Below are 19,719 nucleotides of genomic sequence, written 5' to 3' on the forward strand. Positions count from 1 at the left end.
TTCGATGTAATAATTTATTGACATCAAAGTAATTAATACCAGTTTTCTAAGTTAGCCAGGATTATATTTGGAAAGCGCATGTAAAGAAAAAAAAATTAAAATATGAAAAAATAAAGTGCATCTCTTGATGTAGCTTCCTTTCGATCCCAATTACATGTTTCGCCAGAGACCAGTAATCTCCCTTTTGACGCAATCTCAACTGGGTGTGTACATGCTGAAATAAAATGTTCTTTTAATAAATCCATTATATATTAAGGTCCCTAAATATGTGTTTTCTTGTATCCGCTACTGTATATTACTTTTTTATATCGCGTGTCTCAAGTAGCCGCTGTCGCTAATAGATATTCGAGATTAAGCTCTTTGTCTTCGCTACTCTCCCTTTAAGTCCGGGCGGGAAACGACGTCTAACAGGTGAAAAATTAAATCTAAGTTTTAAACCTAAAGCTTCAATCTCGTGGAGATTCTCGTGGTCTATTCCTGCAAGAGAGAGGTCACTGTAAGTCCCTGCTTGCCTGCTATACTACGGATTAAGGACAGCGTCAATAGAAATACAGAGAAATAAAATGTGTGTGTGTCAATATTGGACCAAAACAATGTTCTTTTGGACATAAAAGAGGAGATAGTGTAGGGATGGAAGATTTAGTGTAGTTATCATGCAAGGGATGGAAGATTTAGTGCAGTTATCATGCAAGGGATGGAACATTTAGTGTAGTTATCATGCAACTTCATCATGCAATGGATGGAAGATTTAGTGTTGTTATCTTGTAAGTGATAGAAGATAATTTAACACTATGATACATTGTTCTGGGCCTGTCCTAGTAAGATGCAGGACTTTGAGCTTTTTAATAGTCGTAATTAGTAAGCCAAGTAATGTAAACTCAATAATCCAAATAGCCCCACATAAGGCCCTGCATTCTTTGTCTTTACTGGTGACTCTAGTTTACTTATAGATCGAAATGAATGCAGTTACGTTTGGAGCTACCACAATCTTGAACCTACCTGGTAGAGTAACTGTACATTTCTGAAGGTGCACAAGAGTAAGTAACTTTTTGCAAAAATTCGAAGATGGTCGCCAAAAATGCATGCCACTCCTCTGGCACATAGTTAAACAAAAGGAAGATGACCACATACATCAGAGGCGGATCCGGCTAGAAGCAGAAATACAGACCACGTTTGTTTATTTGGAAGCAATGACACCCCCGCCTAATTTAAGCAATGCTTATGTAATTTGTGATCATATGGGTTCAACCCCCGGTGTCAGCTTAGACCCCTCCCGTTCCCATGCCATAGCGCATGAGGTTTGGACGACGGCTCCCTTTGTGCTGACAATGGCACAGTGAACTCGGGGAATAGGACTTGTATGGAAGCTCACTTCAGTGAGATCCATGTTAGTCAAATACAAGTTTTACATACGACCCAAATGTCTCTTTCTCGGAATACTCTAATCCATTGTCCGTTTACGGGTATGTTGGCTGCTTTGCACAATGTTATTTCAACCAGTAATGCCCAACCCTATTCTGTGGTGCCAAACAAATGCCCGACACTCGTGCCACCTAAACGTCCTGTTTTTCTCTTAGTTTTGAAAAGAAATTCTTCCTCCTATTTTCGACTCGTGTTGTAGCTGTGAAAGGCAGACGACTTTAACTGAAGTCTTCAAATTCACATTTTTCTCTATCACTGTTAGCAAGAACTTCTTTTCGCATTAGTTGTCTGAAAAATTCTGAAAACTGTATATATATAATTTTGTTTGCCCCCCCCCCCCGGGTGCTGTGTCTTATGTAGACAAGTCTAAACAAAGGTAACACTCAAATAACGAAATAACACAGGCGAAAGGCCAACACTATAAAGGTGCTCTACGCTGATAAACTAGGTCGAACAAGAAGTTTAATGTGTAATGAAAGGAACCGTCGAATGTTGTATTATCTCAATTATCTTCTTTAGAAACTAAAGCTGTCAATTATCTTCCGTTTTCTTTTTACGCTTTAAATCCTAGTCTTGTTTTGACTAATCACGTCACTAACTCTACGCAAAACTTTCCCTTTTTTACGAAACAAATAACTTTTCGCGCCAACTTAGTAATCATGTCATAACAATATATTCAGAGAGAGAGAGAGAGACTGTATAAACTGAGTTGACTTGCCGTTCGTAGGCTTCTGGGTTCCCAATCCATGTAGACTGTCTCAAATGACAAACTTTCCAATAATCTGGTCACTGCAAAGTAAAACAAAAAGGTTTAAAGAGATGAGGCTATAGAATTTATATAACATCTTTAAATTGGCTTGCAATAAAAAAAAAAAAAAAGAAGGAAGTTCCTGCATTTAATTGCTTCAAATAAATAAAAAAAGAGTCGAAAAGACCATTTACTTCAGCTATTTTTTATACATAGTTTAAAGTTGTTAAAAGTATAAGCATTGTTTATAGTTAGGCCTACTAAAAATATTTATACATCCTAGAATTAAGTAGCATATTAACTGAAGAATAAGGGATTAGTTCTGAGAGAGCCTATAAGCATAACTTAATTTATTATAATAGTTTTAACATAATATAGATTAGATACAATAAAAGAAATTATATAAAGGCTATTTAATTGAATATCACAAAATCAAAGGTACAAAATGTGAACATTATTTTATTGTCGTAGCGATCTCTGCTACAAACTAGTTTTGCTATTGATAATTTTGTCATTTATTCAAATTATGGTTATGTAGAAAGTAGATTTTTATTTCAAAACTTTTATCAACTCATTCTTTCTGGGTCTGAGTGGAATCTTGTTTGCGTTATTTTTGACACTCGGTACAATGTTGAAACTGCACAATTATTCATCGTCAACGACAACACATGAATCAATAAATTAACCAATTAGTTAATCGATAAGTCGTAATTTATTCATTTTGTTTCATATAGAAATATAGTAATGGCTAATGGGAGATAAGACTTAAGAATTAGGTCGTTCGCTAAAAATTTTAAATTATAGTCTTTTTTTAAAGACTATAAAACCTTCTACTTTCATAAGTATTTGTATAGCTCAGTGGCTAATGCGTCATTGAGGCTCGAGACCCCAAGTTCGAATGAAGTCTCAGCAACATTTAAAAAAAAAAAAAAGGTTTTGAAAAAGTAGCGCGGAAACTTTCTCCCAGATACCCCCCCCCCTCTTCTCTCTCTTCAAACTGGTCCACATAAGTGATTGGACTATTGCGCACTTAGCATTCTGTAAGCATGAAAGTTGCACTCAACAAAAACATTGAATACAAATATTCCCAATCGCACAAATTTATTTCTGTTAGTCTAGAATAGATCTACTAAAATTAATTACATGATTGATTTAAAATAACGTGAAATTTCACTCAATATAATTTTTTTGTTTGAAGTTTTTTTTATTTTTTTATTTTACAAGTTTTGTTTTCCTACAAACAACAAACAAACCCAAACAAACAACGTGTTCTACCAGCATATTGGACATATCTTGAAACATAGGCGGCCACTCTAAGCTCTAAGGCTGTTTTCATTAAAATGCTGGTGATGTTCGTGTCGTAGATGACGTAGTCCAACTGTTGAAACCACCAGTGTCGTAGAACACCCAGTAAGTTGCCGACAATGAATGCGTTGACTGGAGAAGAAATCTAGTGCGAGTTAATTGGGATGTCACATATTCGACATATATATTTGACAGAAACACGCATAAAGATCACTTCTCTCACACTGGCCTCTACACACTCACACACGCTCATCTCACTCACACTGAACTACACACTCATAGAAACAGTCCCCTCACCCATACTCAGTTAGGCCTACACACACACACGCTTATCTTACTCAAATAGGCCTACTGTTTTGGAGTGTGTGTTTGTGTTTCTATAGTGACGGTGGGAAGAGGTTAGGAAGTGGCTGTGAATGATAGAAGATAGGTGGCATTGTCGTCAGCGGCCTTAGTTATAACAGACGACACCAGAACGTGAAACTGAAAGGTTGTGTTATTGTAGTGAGTTAGATTTTGTTTAAAAACAATATGTAGTAAGCTACATTATTTTATCACATATCAACTTTATTTCGACTTTAATATAATAAAAGTTAATAATAAAAGTTATATTTAGCGTTGTTCGCAGGAAGTTATCAAAGTTATTTCAAGTTTTACTAGTTAAGATATATTAGCCTACAGCGGTTAAGTGTCTACCAGCAGTTTGGTGTTACAGGTCAACAACCGTCCACAACACCTACCTACTCATACATAGGCTCATCTCACACAGTCCTACAATAAAGAGATTGGAAGAAAAATGTAAATGCCATTAAGAAGATATATTTTTAAAGGCATCAACTACAAAAATGGCATTTCTAATGAGTACCACATGACAGGCTCATAAGTTTAACTCAATACTTTTATGCTCTCTTGACCAACTTTAAAAACATGTAGGCCTAATAAATGACATCTCTCTCATTTTATGGAACTTTGCTACAAGGCTTTTTTTTTTTTACTCCGAATAAAGTTGATCAAGACACGTTTGAGAAAATACTCTGTCATGAGTTTTCAACAATTTAAATAACTGATTTTTATTTTAACTAAATTAATTTTATTCATTTTTTTTAACTTTACATGTTGCGAGGCAATGGCTTAACAATTAGATTACTCTACTGACAAAAAAGTCATCAGCTGCAAAAAGAGAAGGCTAAATGTGGCTCAGCAGAAGTGGCTATGACGGGTTTCAGGCTTGACAGAGATTGGATCACAAAGAAATCCTATGTCGAACTAGCACTCAACCACTTCATGAGTGAATAAGCGTCGCTGCAATCAAATGACTTTTTCAGGACATGTCCTCCAACAGAGAGGATTACACGTACCACAAGTAGCCAAAGTATGGAGGCCGATACGAGGACAACGCAAAAAAGAGCCTTCCTTGTAACAACAAGCGCTGCACTTTCATGAAGCACCTGGAGACATTGACACCAGCTGAAAAGAGGCTACAGACAATGCTGTAGACCGACTTATATGGAGACATCTTGCTGCTCTATGCACCGAACGGCGCGGAAAGATCCAAGTAAGTGCATAACAGGATAAATGTGCTCACTGGTCTAGTGGTCTTATGGTCCTTACAGCGTTAACGAATGGAACTTCGCAAGATTTCGCTGAAACCTAGCTTCTGAAGTGAATCAGTTTCAATACTAGGTAGGGATAGCTTCGATAGCAGGTTTTGTTTCAATGTCGTTCGGGGTCTATTCTTAGTAATACAACAAATGGCTTAAGACACCCTCTTGAACAATGTTTGAAGTAGATATAAGTTTGTTCTACGTATGTGTGGTAGCGAGATTTCGTCTAATTGTATTTGGCGTGTAGGAATCTAGTTTCAATGCTTGTATAAGGTACTTCATTCAGATCTTACAATCTATTAGATTATGCTATAAGATGGACAAAGAGAAGGGTGTACTACTTAGAGATGGACAAAGAGAAGGGTGTACTTAGAGATGGACGAAGAGAAGGGTGTACTACTTAGAGATGGACGAAGAGAAGGGTGTACTTAGAAATGAACAAAGAGAAGGGTGTACTACTTAGAGATGGACAAAGAGAAAGATGTACTTAGAGATGGACAAATAGAAAGATGTACATTGGACAAAGAAAAGGGTGTACTACTTAGAGATGGACAAAGAGAAAGAGGTACTTAGAGATGGACAAATAGAAAGATGTACATTGGACAAAGAAAAGGGTGTACTACTTAGAGATGGACAAAGAGAAAGAGGTACTTAGAGATGGACAAATAGAAAGATGTACTTAGAGATGGACAAAGAAAAGGGTGTACTACTTAGAGTTAGAGATGAACAAAGAGAAAGATGTTCTTAGAGATGGACAAATGAGAAATAGAAAGGTGTACTTAGAGATGGGCGTACTTAGAGATTGACAAATAGAAAGATGTATAAAACAAACCAAGACTATGAATGTCATAGTGAATATTTATATGCCAATGTTCTCTCTCATGGTAGCTGCTAGTACACTCAATATATTGTTGTAAAATGTCAGCCAAAACACTTAGAACTGTGGAAACTGTGACATTAATGTAGCACCAATAGTCGTCTGAAATGAAGGCTAGAGATTTCGATCCTTCATAGTTTTGCATGAATGATTTTTTACAATTAATTTGTATAAACTAGGAATCTAGAGTTTTCTATTTATTTGTTTGCAATCAGATGCTTTTTTCATAAAGAAAAGCCTGTTCATCATCTCAAAGAGTGTGTGCTTTCAATATATTTCCTCATTATTTTTAGAACTAGTGAATGGAATGCAAATGTAGATCTAGTTGTGATATTAAAAAAAGCTCCATATTATAGTGACAAGCTAAGCTGCTAAAAGAAAGAAAGAAAAAAAAAGAATTTTAATAATAATTTTGCCTTCAGGAAATCATTTTTCTTCTTGTCAGTCATATCCTGAACGATTTCCTGGCATTTGGAGTGGTCACTTTTGAAATAATATCCGGACGAGACTACGAGATCACACCAATGGGTAGAACTAACTGGAACTAGATCTATCATATCTGCTGTTCTGTTTTCATCATCTGCGCCTATTCTCTCGGGTTTCAAGTACATGAACCATGCTAAAAAATCTAAACACTATTAAATTTGGATATAGGCCATAGCATATAATCACATGACTTAGCCTAATATGATAAGCAGTGGCTTAGCTAGAGATTTGGGAGGGGGCCCGTGGGGGGACTTGACCTCTTTAGGGGCCCCTGCATTTTGACATTCGACATGAGAAATTGGTGTAATATTTAATGTAAAAACAAATTACGGAAACTCATTTTGCCCCCCCCCCCTTTTCAAGTGGGGGCCCGGGGGGATTTTCGAATTTGGATCCCCCTCCCCCCAACCCTAGCTACGACACTGATGATAAGGATGAAGTGTTTCCTAAAATCCTTTGTCGGAAGTTCAATAGGAAGCAATAAATGGCGCTTATTTCGTAAAAGAAATCGGTAATGAATTAGACATTTCGAATCGATTCAACGCACTGGCTACAGAGACCTCGGAACTGTTGACAAAATAGGTTATTCTCTTTGCATAGATGTGCAGTTCATGATCATTCCTTAATTCCAAGAACAAAAAGATGTAACAACTACAACCAAAATACCACGTAATGTCACAGTAGTGCATTGTTATTGGTTTCTCTGTTCTCTTGTCATCAATGCTTCATTAAAAGCGAACATTTTAAGCATTAATTAAAAAACAAATCTTCCACTGAATCCATAATTAAATTGGAGCAGCGGTTCTCAACCTTTTAAGCTCGTCGACCCCTTTTTACAATCCCCCACTCTGACGCGACACCCCTCCCACACACAGATACGGCAATAGAAGAATAGACGATAACAATCCATAGTTTCGATGGTCTTAGGCGACCCCTGGCAAATCGTCAATCGACCCCCAAGGGGGTCGCGACCCACAGGTTGAGAACCCCTGAATTGGAGGAATCAAAAATGTGTAACTCATGATTCTATTTTGTAGACGTCAACTGGATGTAACTTGAATATTTGTGCAAATATGATTACTGACGAAGCTAAAGTTAAGTTCCTTTCAGACCTTGATATATAGGGCAGATGATATAAAGTTCATCTGTTTCTGTGGCCCACGTTTAACGAGGATGTCACGTGGCCAACACAACGACCAACCCGCCTTTACTTTTCCCTAACGATTGAGCTGCGTAGCGTCCAAAGATCTCGAAATTAAAAATCCAACTCTTCACCAGGATTCGAACCTGGAACCCCCGATTCGGAAGCCAAGCACTTTACCGGCCAGACACCGAAGCTAAAACTATAAAAAAAAAATCAAAATTGTAATCATAATAAAAATTATAACTAATTAAGAAAAATATAAAATACTTAAAAAAAAAACCAAAAGCTTATATTAAGTGTATAAGCCTATCTTATACCTGTGAGTTTGGATCAGTCATGTAATTAAATTTGTAATAGATATGGTTTAACAATAATAAATCTGTGCAATTAGAAATATTTTTACCAATTGTTTTTGTTATCTTATATAATACAGACGTTACTTCAAAAAAGAAGATGATTACGTCCTACGCGTCATGCATTTAGTCATGCATATTAACCAATGACTTAAATTCTGCCAAGTCACTGGTTTTCCTGGCTAGCTCAGGCAACCCATTCCATGCTCTAATAGCGCTAGGGAAGAAGGAGTATTTGTACAAATTTGTCCTAGCATATGGGACGAGGAATGTGCCTTTATCTTTGTGTCTTTCAGAGTATTTTTATTAAATTTTGTTTTTGTATTTGAAGATTTGTTTATCGAAATCTCTGGCTTTTAGTCTTCTCTGTGCATTATGATCCTATCACTTGTCTGGACCAGTTTGAAAAAAAGGGGTTGGGGGAAAGAAAGGGGTTGGGGGGAAGAAAGGGGTTGGGGGGAAGAAAGGGGTTGGGGGAAAGAAAGGGGTTGGGGGAAAGAAAGGGGTTGGGGGGAAGAAAGGGGTTGGGGGAAAGAAAGGGGTTGGGGGAAAGAAAGGGGTTGGGGGGAAGAAAGGGGTTGGGGGAAAGAAAGGGGTTGGGGGAAAGAAAGGGGTTGGGGGGAAGAAAGGGGTTGGGGGAAAGAAAGGGGTTGGGGGGAAGAAAGGGGTTGGGGGAAAGAAAGGGGTTGGGGGAAAGAAAGGGGTTGGGGGAAAGAAAGGGGTTGGGGGAAAGAAAGGGGTTGGGGGAAAGAAAGGGGTTGGGGGAAAGAAAGGGGTTGGGGGAAAGAAAGGGGTTGGGGGAAAGAAAGGGGTTGGGGGAAAGAAAGGGGTTGGGGGAAAGAAAGGGGTTGGGGGAAAGAAAGGGGTTGGGGGAAAGAAAGGGGTTGGGGGAAAGAAAGGGGTTGGGGGAAAGAAAGGGGTTGGGGGAAAGAAAGGGGTTGGGGGAAAGAAAGGGGTTGGGGGAAAGAAAGGGGTTGGGGGAAAGAAAGGGGTTGGGGGAAAGAAAGGGGTTGGGGGAAAGAAAGGGGTTGGGGGAAAGAAAGGGGTTGGGGGAAAGAAAGGGGTTGGGGGAAAGAAAGGGGTTGGGGGAAAGAAAGGGGTTGGGGGAAAGAAAGGGGTTGGGGGAAAGAAAGGGGTTGGGGGAAAGAAAGGGGTTGGGGGAAAGAAAGGGGTTGGGGGAAAGAAAGGGGTTGGGGGAAAGAAAGGGGTTGGGGGAAAGAAAGGGGTTGGGGGAAAGAAAGGGGTTGGGGGAAAGAAAGGGGTTGGGGGAAAGAAAGGGGTTGGGGGAAAGAAAGGGGTTGGGGGAAAGAAAGGGGTTGGGGGAAAGAAAGGGGTTGGGGGAAAGAAAGGGGTTGGGGGAAAGAAAGGGGTTGGGGGAAAGAAAGGGGTTGGGGGAAAGAAAGGGGTTGGGGGAAAGAAAGGGGTTGGGGGGAAGAAAGGGGTTGGGGGAAAGAAAGGGGTTGGGGGAAAGAAAGGGGTTGGGGGAAAGAAAGGGGTTGGGGGAAAGAAAGGGGTTGGGGGAAAGAAAGGGGTTGGGGGAAAGAAAGGGGTTGGGGGAAAGAAAGGGGTTGGGGGAAAGAAAGGGGTTGGGGGAAAGAAAGGGGTTGGGGGAAAGAAAGGGGTTGGGGGAAAGAAAGGGGTTGGGGGAAAGAAAGGGGTTGGGGGAAAGAAAGGGGTTGGGGGAAAGAAAGGGGTTGGGGGAAAGAAAGGGGTTGGGGGAAAGAAAGGGGTTGGGGGAAAGAAAGGGGTTGGGGGAAAGAAAGGGGTTGGGGGAAAGAAAGGGGTTGGGGGAAAGAAAGGGGTTGGGGGAAAGAAAGGGGTTGGGGGAAAGAAAGGGGTTGGGGGAAAGAAAGGGGTTGGGGGAAAGAAAGGGGTTGGGGGAAAGAAAGGGGTTGGGGGAAAGAAAGGGGTTGGGGGAAAGAAAGGGGTTGGGGGAAAGAAAGGGGTTGGGGGAAAGAAAGGGGTTGGGGGAAAGAAAGGGGTTGGGGGAAAGAAAGGGGTTGGGGGAAAGAAAGGGGTTGGGGGAAAGAAAGGGGTTGGGGGAAAGAAAGGGGTTGGGGGAAAGAAAGGGGTTGGGGGAAAGAAAGGGGTTGGGGGAAAGAAAGGGGTTGGGGGAAAGAAAGGGGTTGGGGGAAAGAAAGGGGTTGGGGGAAAGAAAGGGGTTGGGGGAAAGAAAGGGGTTGGGGGAAAGAAAGGGGTTGGGGGAAAGAAAGGGGTTGGGGGAAAGAAAGGGGTTGGGGGAAAGAAAGGGGTTGGGGGAAAGAAAGGGGTTGGGGGAAAGAAAGGGGTTGGGGGAAAGAAAGGGGTTGGGGGAAAGAAAGGGGTTGGGGGAAAGAAAGGGGTTGGGGGAAAGAAAGGGGTTGGGGGAATGAAAGGGCTGTCTGTGAAGGTTACCGTGATCGGTAAATAAAAAAAAAAAGTTGTACGACTTCAATTCCAACTCGGGGGGGGGGGGGGGGGGGGGGGGCCTGAAGCCAATACACTCTAATCACTATGCCAGCGTGTGGTATGAAAATAGAAGGTTTTATAGTTATCTATTGTTAAATGACGACCTAATTCTCTACACCAGTGATGCTCAACCTAATTTGACCTGCGGGCCATTTTAACTTTCGACACGCGTGTTGCGGGCCACATCAACATAATGGTAAAATATGAAATCAAAATTCACTTGAAACCATTTGAAACTATTGGATCTAGTTCTTACATTAATTAATGGGATAGTTAAAGTCTATCATTTTTTACGCGTCTAAAAAATGTTGCTTCATTTCTACTTAAAATGAGAGCAGCATTGTAGCTACTTTTACCACCAACTATTTTCTTGTCTCTTTTTGGTCAAATCTCTAGGCGTAGTTTAACCAATCTTTTATACGCAGCTCAAACCAAGAAGGCCTTCATATTTGTTTTATAATGCCACTGTATATGTTGTTTTTTTTAAACATCCAGACTTTCTTTTCAAAACAAACTATGTTGGCTTATTATCATGTTCCACAAAAAAGATCCATTCACTTATCCGGGTAGATTCTACATTCAGAGTTCCATTGCACAAACTCATACTCGTTAAAGGTCATGGTGCCAATCCATCAGAGAAACAAGTGAGGGCCCTAACAAAGGTAAAGATATATTTTAAACTTTTTTTTGAAGGGGAGAGAATTTATTACTTTATGTGCCGACTTTTCGGCGGGCCGGATGCAACCACGATGCGGGCCGGTTCTGGCCCGCGGGCCGTACTTTGGGCATCACTGCTCTACACAAAGTATAAAGGGGATTAATTCAACTTATACCACCACAACTGTCAAGGGCTATTTCGTTCCCTTGTTCGATACCAAACAAAATAGTTAATTACCAATAGTTAATTAAGTTAAAGTTAATCATGAGTTAATTGATTATTTTTTTTTGTCCCGTGCAAGATTTTTTTTGTTCAAAATTGTCCACTTGATCCGACAGATAGACAAAGTGCGTTGATATAAACTTTGAATAGAAATGAAAGTTTAAAACGTAATAAAAACAGCAGTTTCCAGTGAAGTCATTGGTAACAAACAAATCCTATTTGGACAATTATTCTGGAAGAACATTTATTAGAAATCTAAAAAAAAAAATATTTAACGATTTAAAAAATATGAAAAAAAAAAACAAGTTTACAAAGACAGTTTGTGTGGAAACACAAACTCAAAATCGGCCCACAAAGTGGTCCACCCAGGCAGGTAAAAAGGCAGGTTTCAATATTATCAGAATGAAATTCTATTAAAGACAAATGACAAGAAGAATGGAGACTAAAGGTTAACAGATCTTGTGTAGGGCTTCAGTGGTCCAGCTGACCAAAGAAAGTGAAAGTGAATGTGAAGTTAGACATGAACCTGGCCTTACTGATGACTTATAATGAATATTTAATTGATCTAATTCTTTTGTAAATGGTCAATCTCTTATTCCTCAAAACAAAAAATAAAAACATTTTTTCCCCCTTTGGTTTAGTGTTCAATTGTATACACATTGCACTACAATTTCACACAATAATATGAAAAACTACTTATTAATTGTTGTTTTAAATTATGTCTAACTTATATACATACAAAATAGATTTTTTCTCTTTACAAAACATAGGAAACATTTCTTGTGTGTAAATGTAGTACTTAATATAACAGAACTTACCTAATTTAACAATACAAATGTAAAAAAAAATATTTTTTGAAAAAAGAATTATTCGATAAATAATATTCAATAAAATTAAAGTATAAATTGTGAGTTATAGTCCCAAATTTATTTAACTAGAAAAATTTCAGATTGAGTAAAGGTTGGAAAAAGGCGACTATGAAGGGATTATTTGGATTTAGAACTCATCTCAATCATGACTCTTATACTGAAAAATTTCGTTTGAATTCTAACTTTCTTAAAATAATTATGATAAATTCATGTGAAATTACATAAACTATGTCTGGAAATGAGAGGGGTGGTAGAGAGAAAACGATTAGTCCTCGCTCCTTTAATAATTTCTGCTAAAAGATTGCATTTGGCATTAAAGAATAGGGGTGGGGCGACTCAACTAATTTTGTTCACAAACTATGATCACCCTCCAACCAACCCCACCAAATCGGCCAAGATACCAGAAGGGGATTGACATAATATAAAATTAATATATTAATTGAATTAATTTTGTTCACAAACTATGATTTCTTCATAAAAGTAGGAACGACATAATATAAAGATCGGTTAAAATATCAATAACAATTTTTAATTATATAGATATTTAATTGCTGCTGTTAGCAAGCTGTGATTTCTACAAATAAATAGGACCGCCACCCCCACTCGAAAGTGTATGGGGGGGGGGGTTGATACCATCGCCCCCTCCCGACCCCACCAAATCGGTCAACATACTAGAGGGGGGAGTGAAATAATCTAAAAATAGGTTGAAATATAAATAATTAGTATATATTACTAGCATAAGTAATAAATTCGTATACAAGTTGTGTGAATTCTATACGGGTCGGCCGAGTGGGGGGGGGGGGGGGGGCGATCGCCCCTACCGCCCACCCCCCTGGATCCGCCAGTGGGCCTAATAATAATATAACATAATATATAGGCCCAATAATATAGAAAAATAACATGTTCAAACTTTGTACTAGACAGAGTGAATTGATATAAGCTTTGTAAAAACACCCTTTAGATCACGATTTTAGCATTTTACCATCACAGAAAAGATACAAGACACCGATAACAAAAACAGACAGGAGAGCTCCTTTGCTCCCCTGGTTTTATGGCAAACAAATCTTTCAATAGATAATCCAACTTTCTGATATAAGCCTTTCACGTGTAATGTTCGAGTGAAAGTAGTGTGAACGTAGATTTTATTTATCTTATCTTATATAATACAGACGTTACTTCAAAAAAGAAGATGATTACGTCCTACGCGTCATGCATTTAGTCATGCATATTAACCAATGACTTAAATTCTGCCAAGTCACTGGTTTTCCTGGCTAGCTCAGGCAACCCATTCCATGCTCTAATAGCACTAGGGAAGAAGGAGTATTTGTACAAATTTGTCCTAGCATATGGGACGAGGAATGTGCCTTTATCTTTGTGTCTTTCAGAGTATTTTATTAAATTTTGTTTTTGTATTTGAAGATTATGGTTCAGTGTTTTATGTATGATTGCTACTTTACTTTTGAGCCTTCTGTCCTGAAGGCTTTCTAAATTTAGTGATTTTACTAAAGGTGTTACTCTAGTCAAATGTGAATATTCGTTTGTTATGAATCTCACTGCTCTATTTTGTGTCTGTTCCAGTTTCTTAATGTTTTCTTGAGTTGAGGGGTCCCAAACGGAGGATGCATATTCTATTATTGGCCTAACCAAGGTTAAGTAACATTTTAGTTTTATGTTCTTATTTGATTTATAGAAATTTCTTTTAATAAATCCTAATGCTTTGTTTGATTTTTTGTAGTTTCATCAATATGTGGATTCCATGATAGTTTTTCATTTATTATAACACCTAGGTATTTTGCGTTTTTAGTCTGTGATACTGGTTTGCCATGAATAAGATAAGTGGAATTAATTTGTTTTAGTTTTTTTGTTACTCTTAACAACTGACATTTTTCTGGGTGGAAAGACATGCTCCAATTTGATTCCCATTTCTGTAATTCATCTAATTCTCTTTGTAAAATATCTGTGTCTTGTGTTGTTTTTATTGTTCTATATATTATGCAATCGTCTGCAAATAATCTGACTTTTGTTCCTGAACTAATGCAATTTGGTAAATCATTTATGTAAATTAAAAATAGTAGTGGACCCAAGACTGTACCTTGAGGTACACCTGAGTTTACTGTTATCGGTGTTGATTTAGAGCCATTTATTATTACAGTTTGTTCTCTCCCTATCAGAAAGTCTTTAATCCACTGATGCAGTGGACCATTAATGCCGAAATATTTTAATTTATTTGCTCTAGTTATAATGTTGTTGTTTTTTTTATGTGTAGTCTAATGGACAAATGAGCTCTATGATAATACATATATTATTAGAATAGCCTCTAGTAGGCTTGGCCTATAGCTGGGTACATGTCTCAGGGTGGTGTATTTAAAGCATGAGTTAACCTGCGTCATTAAATTCTAAGTTGGAATTTTTATGAATGCAAAATGGTTTTGCTGACGTCATCTGTCGAGAAAAAAAAGTAACCTTGACCTAAAAAAAAAAACATGGCATTTTTAGAGTTGTGGTAAAGATTCAGCTTTTAAAAAAAAATCAACAAATTGATGGATGATTCTGAGCGACATCAGCTGTAGCATTAAGAACCAGATCTACATAGATCTATTTATCTGTTTAGTTGGAAATTGAAGAAGAGCTTTGTATTTGTCAAAGTGCTTGAATTATATACAGGCTTAGGCCAAATAAATCCTCATACCACTTTAAAATGGAAATCTGCTTGCGGTAAAGGCGATCTTCCAACCCAATTCGATACCACCATCTTCGACTCTAGGGAGGGGGGAGGGCGGACGTACTTTTTCGAAGAAATTACATAATGTGAAAAACAAATAATTTGTGTTATAAATAAACTAATTATTGATATGTGTATGCTTCCATCTCTTTTCCAAAATTGAGCGAAGTGGATCAGGCCTTCAAGGGTAGGGTTACCAGACACATTCGCACCTAGAGGTGGACAAAGCCTGACAGAAAAGGTAAAAAAAAAAAAAAAAAAAAAAGCTAGCAATGTAATTGATAGAACAAGGCTGTCCAGCTTCTATATCACATTTCTCAGATGAATTAACTTTAAGTAGTAGCTCATCAGTAGCGCAAATAAACATGTGGGATTCTATGCACATTTTCTTTACATTATTCTTTCTGAAAAGCTTCTCACTGAGACCATTGAGAATTGAGTTCTCTGTTAGAGATGCAAAAGATTTTTTTCGAACAGCTTTGATTATATGAACGACCTTGCGCTGTAAGCTTCCTCAGCGGGGTCTTATGTGGAGCCCCGGCGCCAAGCATTATTTCCGGTATTGAAACCTAAAAGAAAAGATAAATATTCTGGGGCATCTACAGTGCACTATTCTGCTACTCTTCTATTAATTTTTTTAGGCAAAACAAAATCTGCTATTCACTGCACCTTATTAATTGAGATAATTTATTAATGGAGCCAAGTGACCGGGGGGGGGGTTTAACCTCAAATCATAGCGTATTGAGAAAGCTAAAAGTTTGAAATTGCGCTAAACAAAAACAATTGGTAAAAATATTTCTAGATTTATTGATTTATTGTTGTTAGTCTTTTACAAATTTAATTAGCCTACATGACTAATTGCTACAAATACGCTTAGTATAAGCTTTGTTTTTTTTTTAAAGTATTTTTTATATTTTTCTTTTGTCATCTTTCTGCTAAGAAAAAAAAAGTTTGTTGTACATTTAAACCAGAAGATTGATTGATGAAAAATTTACAATAAAAAAAAAAAAAAAAAGCAAAAGTCGGACATTCCCACACTTCAGGCACATGTCTGTCGGACAGAGGACACGTCTTCAAAGGGTGGCCAAGCCATATTCTTTTGCTGGACGTCTGATAACACTATCCAAGAGAGAAAGGGATCATCAAAACAAGGGTGGGTGGGTGGTATCGATTTTAGTTTCTTCCCTAGACGACCGACACCTTTCTTTTTGCACTGCACCGCAAAAAAAAAAAAAAAAAAAAAAATGTATTAGATGTCTTACAGGAAAAAATGGGAGTAGGTGTGTGTGGCGGGGGGAGGGGCGAACATCATAAAAGACGACAAATATATAGGCCTATTAGACCTTTCTTCTCCCATATTTATTTTTTATTTTGCAGGTTATAAAATTTTCATATTCAAAATAGTCTGCAATGTAAACATTTACAAAATATACATTTTTAATGAGACATTTTTATATGTACTTTTTATTCCATCAATTTTAAAAGTGACCTTTATGTGATTTATTATTGTTTTATTATTGATTTATTATTGTTTGAAAATAGTGTCAGTTCGTTGCATAGCGTGTCATCACCACACACACACATTTATACATATTGTCCTCTTCCCCCTCCCCCCCCCCCCCGAGGTACTCGATTTGCTGACTAGCTCCTGGTCAGTACAATAAACCCAATCAACCAATACGCCCATCATTCACATGTGGTCGTCATAGAAACGCGCGTCATATTTATTATGGATTTTTGTGTTTTTTTCTTTGTGATCAGACCAATTAAATCTAGACAGATCTAGTTTCCCTGGGTATTAATGTGAATTTAACTTAGGTTTTCAAAAGCATCTAACATTGACCCACTAAAACCGTTCACAAAAAGATGGGTAAAATATTGGAGAGTATTAGGCTACTATGCCGAAACCGAAAGTGGTGATTCCCTTTGACGCTTCGTTGAGTTTCTCTGGCGAACTTCGAAGCAAATAGACGACTCTAAAATGAGGGCACTTTTGAAATAAAGCATAAACATTATGATATAAATCTAGATATATTCAAACAAAACATCAATTCCGATATTTCTTTATTAATAGGCCTATATGAGCATATCGTCTAATTTTAACAGAATACACAACTCTCGTCGGCCTATTTTATCATTTCACACTGCCTGTGTGTTTGACTAGTTAAACGAAGTTATTCAGGATGTTATAATATAATATATATATATATATATATATATATATATATATATATATATATATATATATTAGCTCTATTGTATCTAACAATGCATTATAATTTTTGCATAAAAAGCTGTAACAGTGTAGTGCAAAAATAAAAAGTGCGTGCACAGAACGAGATGCTATGAACTTGGAAAGGTCACAGAGCGGGTCATTCCCTGATAAACAAGCTGTAGCCTACAAATCTACTTGACCTCGTTTTCTTTTTAAAGGTCAAAATGCCACTTGGGGAGCTGGTAGGGTTATGCAGCTCTGCGGTGAAGAAAAGGAGAAAAAAAAATCTTCGGTCTACTTGCTTAGCTATTATGAAATTTGAGCTAAATCTTAATGTTACGGGTCACTGATTGCCAAATAAAAGAAAAAAAGAAAAAATTTGGAAATTTCCCAAGGGACGTTACTACAATAATTTTGATATTCTCCGCCATTATTACAATTTTTCAGATTCTAGAATTAAGATCTGGTATAACGAACATATTTTACATATTAGTGTTGCAGCTCTGACGACATTAATTTCTACTGAAATTACCGTTACTCAACTCCCAACTTTTTAAGATAACATGTTAGAACTTTTTCTCAATTGGGCATGAATGTAAGTTATTTTTTTTTATATCTAGATCTAGAATCTAGATGACAGATTATGATTAGCTAGAAGTAGAAGTAGATAACTCACTGTTTAACTAGATTTGCTACTGCTAGAGATCTAATTCTAAAATCTATAATCAAATCATAATTAATTATTATTGTCATTATCAAACGATCATCACGGTGTAAGGTGTTGTGTTGATTATCATTATTCATTGATAGATTAGAATTTAAAATTAGAATAGATTCTTGATATCTATAATAATCTAGATCTATTATTTTTTTGGTCATCAAATCGACTTGTCACATCTTGTCAATCATTCAAATCATATGATTGTTTTAATGTTTCGTCTACTGATTGGATACATACTTTACATACTAACATGATAGTCACTAGTAGTGCTAAGTATTAGTGGGAAATAAATTATTATTAAATATAACTGAAGCTGTGTAACTTACTTACTTGTTGCCATTGTGATGATCACACTTGCAGGGGATTATATTATCAAACTTCTTAATTCAAATGAAATGAAGAAACATCTCAGTATTTTCTCCAAAAACTTCTTTAATAATACTTCTCCAACTTTCTTACAAATAACTTCTCAATTCAAATCTTAAAGATACACAAAACTTCACTTATAATAGTAATACTTCAACTACTGTAACTTCAATTAAGGTAACTTCAACTTATATCACTTCAACAAATATCACTTCAACTAATAAAACTCTAATTAATGGACCGCTAATATCACAAAACTTATAACTCTATCAAACCATTACTAAGCGAGGACCATCGCTCTACAAAAACCACTACTATGCGAGGACCCCGTCTGACTTTCCCCTAATTTATACCTTTCTTAATCGTACATTCCAGAATCATGGAAACTTCTCCCCTAATTATTTTAGTAACTTTGACCTTCTAGAAGCTGACGTATGCTATTTTTTCCCTTAAACTCTTTCTTTGATTGGATACCTAAAATTAACTTGTTAACGCTGGACAGCACTGGCATGACCTCGAGCTTCTAGAAACTGGTCGAAATAGGTCACAGACTCGGCTCATGACAGCCATGTAGGCCCCCTCTTCACTCTTGCCTTTGACTTTTTAAAGACTTTTCCAATCAGCACTTGGTCTTGGTGACTTAGACGACTTAGTAGGTCTAGTCAGTGTAGTGACTTAGGCTTACCTAGAGACGGAGTCTAGATCTAGACTCTTAGACCACTCTAGTCCCATTTGCATGATTTGGAATTGTGGCAACCTAGATCTAGAGTCTAGATGTAGTCTAGATCTTGGGAGGAGGGGGTGCATTGGTTACTATACTAATACATATTCCTATTATTAGTACTAAATCTACTAGCCTACTCTCATAAAAATTGTAAAAAAATATATATTTTATTTATAGATACTATGTACATCTTATATTTGCATTAAAATTTGACTAAATATAGATTTAAAATTAAATTAATCAAATCAAATGCTATTTGTTTGCACTCTGGAGTCCAGGTTTAATTTCCTAAGTAGGCTTTAAAAAAAATGTTTGTTATTGCTATTTCAGTGCTAAGCCAGGCACCAGGCATGTGTTAAGCTTCATTACACTTTTAATACATTTAATTAATCTCCCCCCCCCCTTTTATATATATATATATATATACAAATTTCTCTTTTAAAATCAGCTTCCAAATCATGGGTGGAACCTGGAATCTGGGTGGAAAGAGTTCCTGAAAATGGCTCTAATAATTTTCTGGTGGTTGATGTATATCTTTAAAAAAAAAAGTAAAGTACCCCTTTCAGACCTTGCAATCTATGGTGAAGATGATGTAAAGATCATCTGTTTCTGTGGCCCACGGTAAACAATGGTATCATGTGGCCAGTATATCTTTGGGAAAAAGAATTACCAGCTAATTGACCACACAGGGAAAACTCAAGTTTGATTTAAATAATTTTGGGAAATATTTTCTTCTAAAATTAAATTTGGTCCTGAAATTGAACTGACACGTCAGCAGGTTTTTCCGCATGTAGGCTCTACTCATTAAAGTTTAATTATAAATAAATAGACCTTT

General features: G+C 37.1%; 2 protein-coding genes across 4 annotated transcripts in view; one reads left to right on the forward strand and one right to left on the reverse strand.

The window, feature by feature from the left end:
- Nucleotides 1-18,222, reverse strand: LOC106064990 (uncharacterized). 3 transcript variants are annotated; one of them, XM_013223702.2, is made up of 5 exons: nucleotides 5,875-6,203; nucleotides 3,446-3,607; nucleotides 2,141-2,211; nucleotides 1,000-1,148; nucleotides 1-214 (listed from the first exon to the last, which is right to left on the reverse strand). In XM_013223702.2, the coding sequence occupies exons 1-5, from the start codon at nucleotides 5,927-5,929 to the stop codon at nucleotides 196-198; spliced, it is 456 nt and encodes a 151-aa protein (XP_013079156.2). In that variant the 5' UTR covers nucleotides 5,930-6,203; the 3' UTR covers nucleotides 1-195. The 3 variants fall into 3 exon arrangements, with proteins under 3 accessions (XP_013079156.2, XP_013079155.2, XP_055885256.1); XM_013223701.2 differs by having other exon boundaries at nucleotides 5,912-6,202; XM_056029281.1 differs by lacking the exons at nucleotides 3,446-3,607; nucleotides 5,875-6,203 and adding an exon at nucleotides 18,125-18,222.
- LOC129926272 (uncharacterized) overlaps nucleotides 17,306-19,719 on the forward strand; it is a 10,437-nt gene continuing 8,023 nt past the window's right edge. Inside the window, exon 1 of the mRNA XM_056029241.1 lies at nucleotides 17,306-17,668. Coding sequence (XP_055885216.1) covers nucleotides 17,663-17,668 — 6 coding nt within the window. The 5' untranslated portion in view covers nucleotides 17,306-17,662. The remainder of the gene's footprint in view (nucleotides 17,669-19,719) is intronic.

This window comes from Biomphalaria glabrata, chromosome 5, assembly GCF_947242115.1.
Source record: "Biomphalaria glabrata chromosome 5, xgBioGlab47.1, whole genome shotgun sequence".
NCBI lineage: Eukaryota > Metazoa > Mollusca > Gastropoda > Planorbidae > Biomphalaria > Biomphalaria glabrata.

Excerpts from the sequence above, each read along its gene's own strand:
- LOC106064990 (XM_013223701.2), bottom strand. The coding sequence starts at position 6,101 with ATGCAAAACTATGAAGGATCGAAATCTCTAGCCTTCATTTCAGACGAC. Across the intron at positions 3,608-5,911 it reads CTATGACATTCATAGTCTTG|TCAACGCATTCATTGTCGGC; the intron begins GTTTGTTTTATA and ends TTTCTTCTCCAG. Across the intron at positions 2,212-3,445 it reads AAGATATGTCCAATATGCTG|TGACCAGATTATTGGAAAGT; the intron begins GTAGAACACGTT and ends TTTACTTTGCAG.